General features: G+C 38.0%; 1 protein-coding gene across 1 annotated transcript in view; it reads left to right on the forward strand.

Annotated features, from left to right (window-relative positions):
* The window catches only part of LOC102006625 (ankyrin repeat domain-containing protein 26-like), a 97,296-nt gene that overhangs the window by 864 nt on the left and 94,382 nt on the right, over positions 1-2,050 (forward strand). The window contains exon 3 of the mRNA XM_005414285.2: positions 3-98. Coding sequence (XP_005414342.1) covers positions 3-98 — 96 coding nt within the window. The remainder of the gene's footprint in view (positions 1-2; positions 99-2,050) is intronic.

Below are 2,050 nucleotides of genomic sequence, written 5' to 3' on the forward strand. Positions count from 1 at the left end.
AGGGCAACACTGCTCTACATTTTGCAGCTTGCAGTGAAACCACATCGTTAGCGGAAAAACTGCTTTCACACAATGCGAATATTGAGGCCACAAACAAGGTATAAATCAATTAGTTCCATCTCCAAAATATTGAAATACATTCATGTTAACAGTGACATATTTAGATGCTCAAGTATCCTGTGGATGGAAATACAGTACTTTAAGTAACACAGTTGTTAAAAGATTTTACTTTAAATGTTGATAGTTTTAAAGAAATACTAGATGATAGATAGGTTTTATGCACTTATAGCAAGCATTTGTGAGAACAGCTTTTAAAAAGTAAATCTTATATTTTTCCATTTTAAAAAAATTAGTGTAAAACAACACAGGACAGCAAAATTTGCCTTGGAAATAGGTGTTATTTTAAAATTTAAGCAGAACAATAGTATTTTCCAATAAGTGGGAATCTTGTTGATGTTGACAGGTCCTAAAAATTTTATTTTTTTTTGGTGGTTTCACTTAGATGGGAAAAATGACAAGGAAAGGTGATGGGAAATAATGCAGGCCAATTGGGGCTGGTTGACTGGTTGCTTGGTTGGTTGGTTTTTGGAAAAAATTTCTCAGTTTCACGTGCATAGACAAGATGCTCTTCAATTTTGGGAATGAAAGTTCTTTTTTCTTTGTAGAACTGGAAGTTGAGCACAGGACCTGCACACTGAGCTACATCTCCAGCTCTTTTATGTGATTTTTTCTTTTGGACACGGTCTCAGTTAGCTGCCTAGTCTGGGCTTGAACTTGCAGTCTTCCTGCTTCAGCCTCTCGTAGTGCAAGGATCACAGGCCATGCGTGGCGTGGGGATAAAAATTCTTCATTTTGAAAGTTGTATAGTTGCAAACTTGCAATTTTAGAAGAACTCTGAAGAAGCCAGATTGGCCCTGGCTGAATGGTGATTAGGTTGGAAAGAAGGGAGGTCAACAAATAATGAAGAGACATCCTCTCCTTTTCAGGCTGAAAGAACAACTAAAATAAGAGTTTAAATCCTGCTTTCAAACCTATCATATCTCCTGGGAGCTGGGAGATAAGGAGCTTGTATAATGAAATCAGTTGCATTTGCAATTTACTAGTGCCTCTTCTGCCCTTAGCCAAGAGGATTAAATGGAGCTTTCATGGAGTAACTGTCTCTTACTTTCCTTTCTTTTGGCCATATCCTCAAATAGTGAAAAGAATTGGCTGTGTGGATGAGAGATGAGACTGAAGTGATATTCTAAGTTCTCCAGTTCTCATGTAGACTTGTGCATTTCAGTGGTCTGGGGAAAGTTTTGGAAATGTGCAAGTTGAGGCTCTGCCCTGAAGGTTTTGATTCAGTAAATGTATTGAGGCCTGAGATGGGTATTTCAAAATATTTCCTGAGGATTCTGCTATACCTCAGAACTGGTTAATAGATGATGAGTATGTTTAATGGATGATTTCCTAATTCTCAGAAACGTAAGAAATCTTGAGATGAGTTTGATTCAGTACCCCTTTCTTCTGATCTCTCCTTTCCCAGTAGTAGCCCAACTATCATTTGCCCTTCTTTATGTCTGTCAGTGGGAAGTTAGAATCTTCACTGAAATCTGTTGCCATGCAGAATACCACCACTTTCCTGCTAACCTTCAATCATCCACTGCCATTGAGAAGCTCAGTAGAAGTTCACATCTGGTTGAGGATGAATCTTTAAGAATGCCACATCTCTTTCTTATCATTCATGGCATGAGCTCAACGATATTGATTACTTGCAGGATTTTGAATAATAGCAACCATGAGGCTCTTTTCAGTTGAAGGCATGTGATAGACTGTCTCAACATGTTACGTTCAGTGAGCCCTGGCAGAAATGCATGCAATCAGTGAGAACATGGATGGGAATGCTGTTTTAAATCTTTCTTTCTTTCTTCCTCCCTCCCTCTCTCCGTCTATCTCTTCCCCTCTCTCTCTCTCTCTTTCTTTCTTTCTTTCTTTCTTTCTTTCTTTCTTTCTTTCTTTCTTTCTTTCTTTCTTTTTCTTTCTTTCTTTCTTTCTTTCTTTCTTTCTTTCT

The sequence above is a fragment of the Chinchilla lanigera genome, unplaced genomic scaffold, assembly GCF_000276665.1.
Source record: "Chinchilla lanigera isolate Chin_1 unplaced genomic scaffold, ChiLan1.0 scaffold00181, whole genome shotgun sequence".
NCBI classification, from domain to species: Eukaryota; Metazoa; Chordata; class Mammalia; order Rodentia; family Chinchillidae; genus Chinchilla; species Chinchilla lanigera.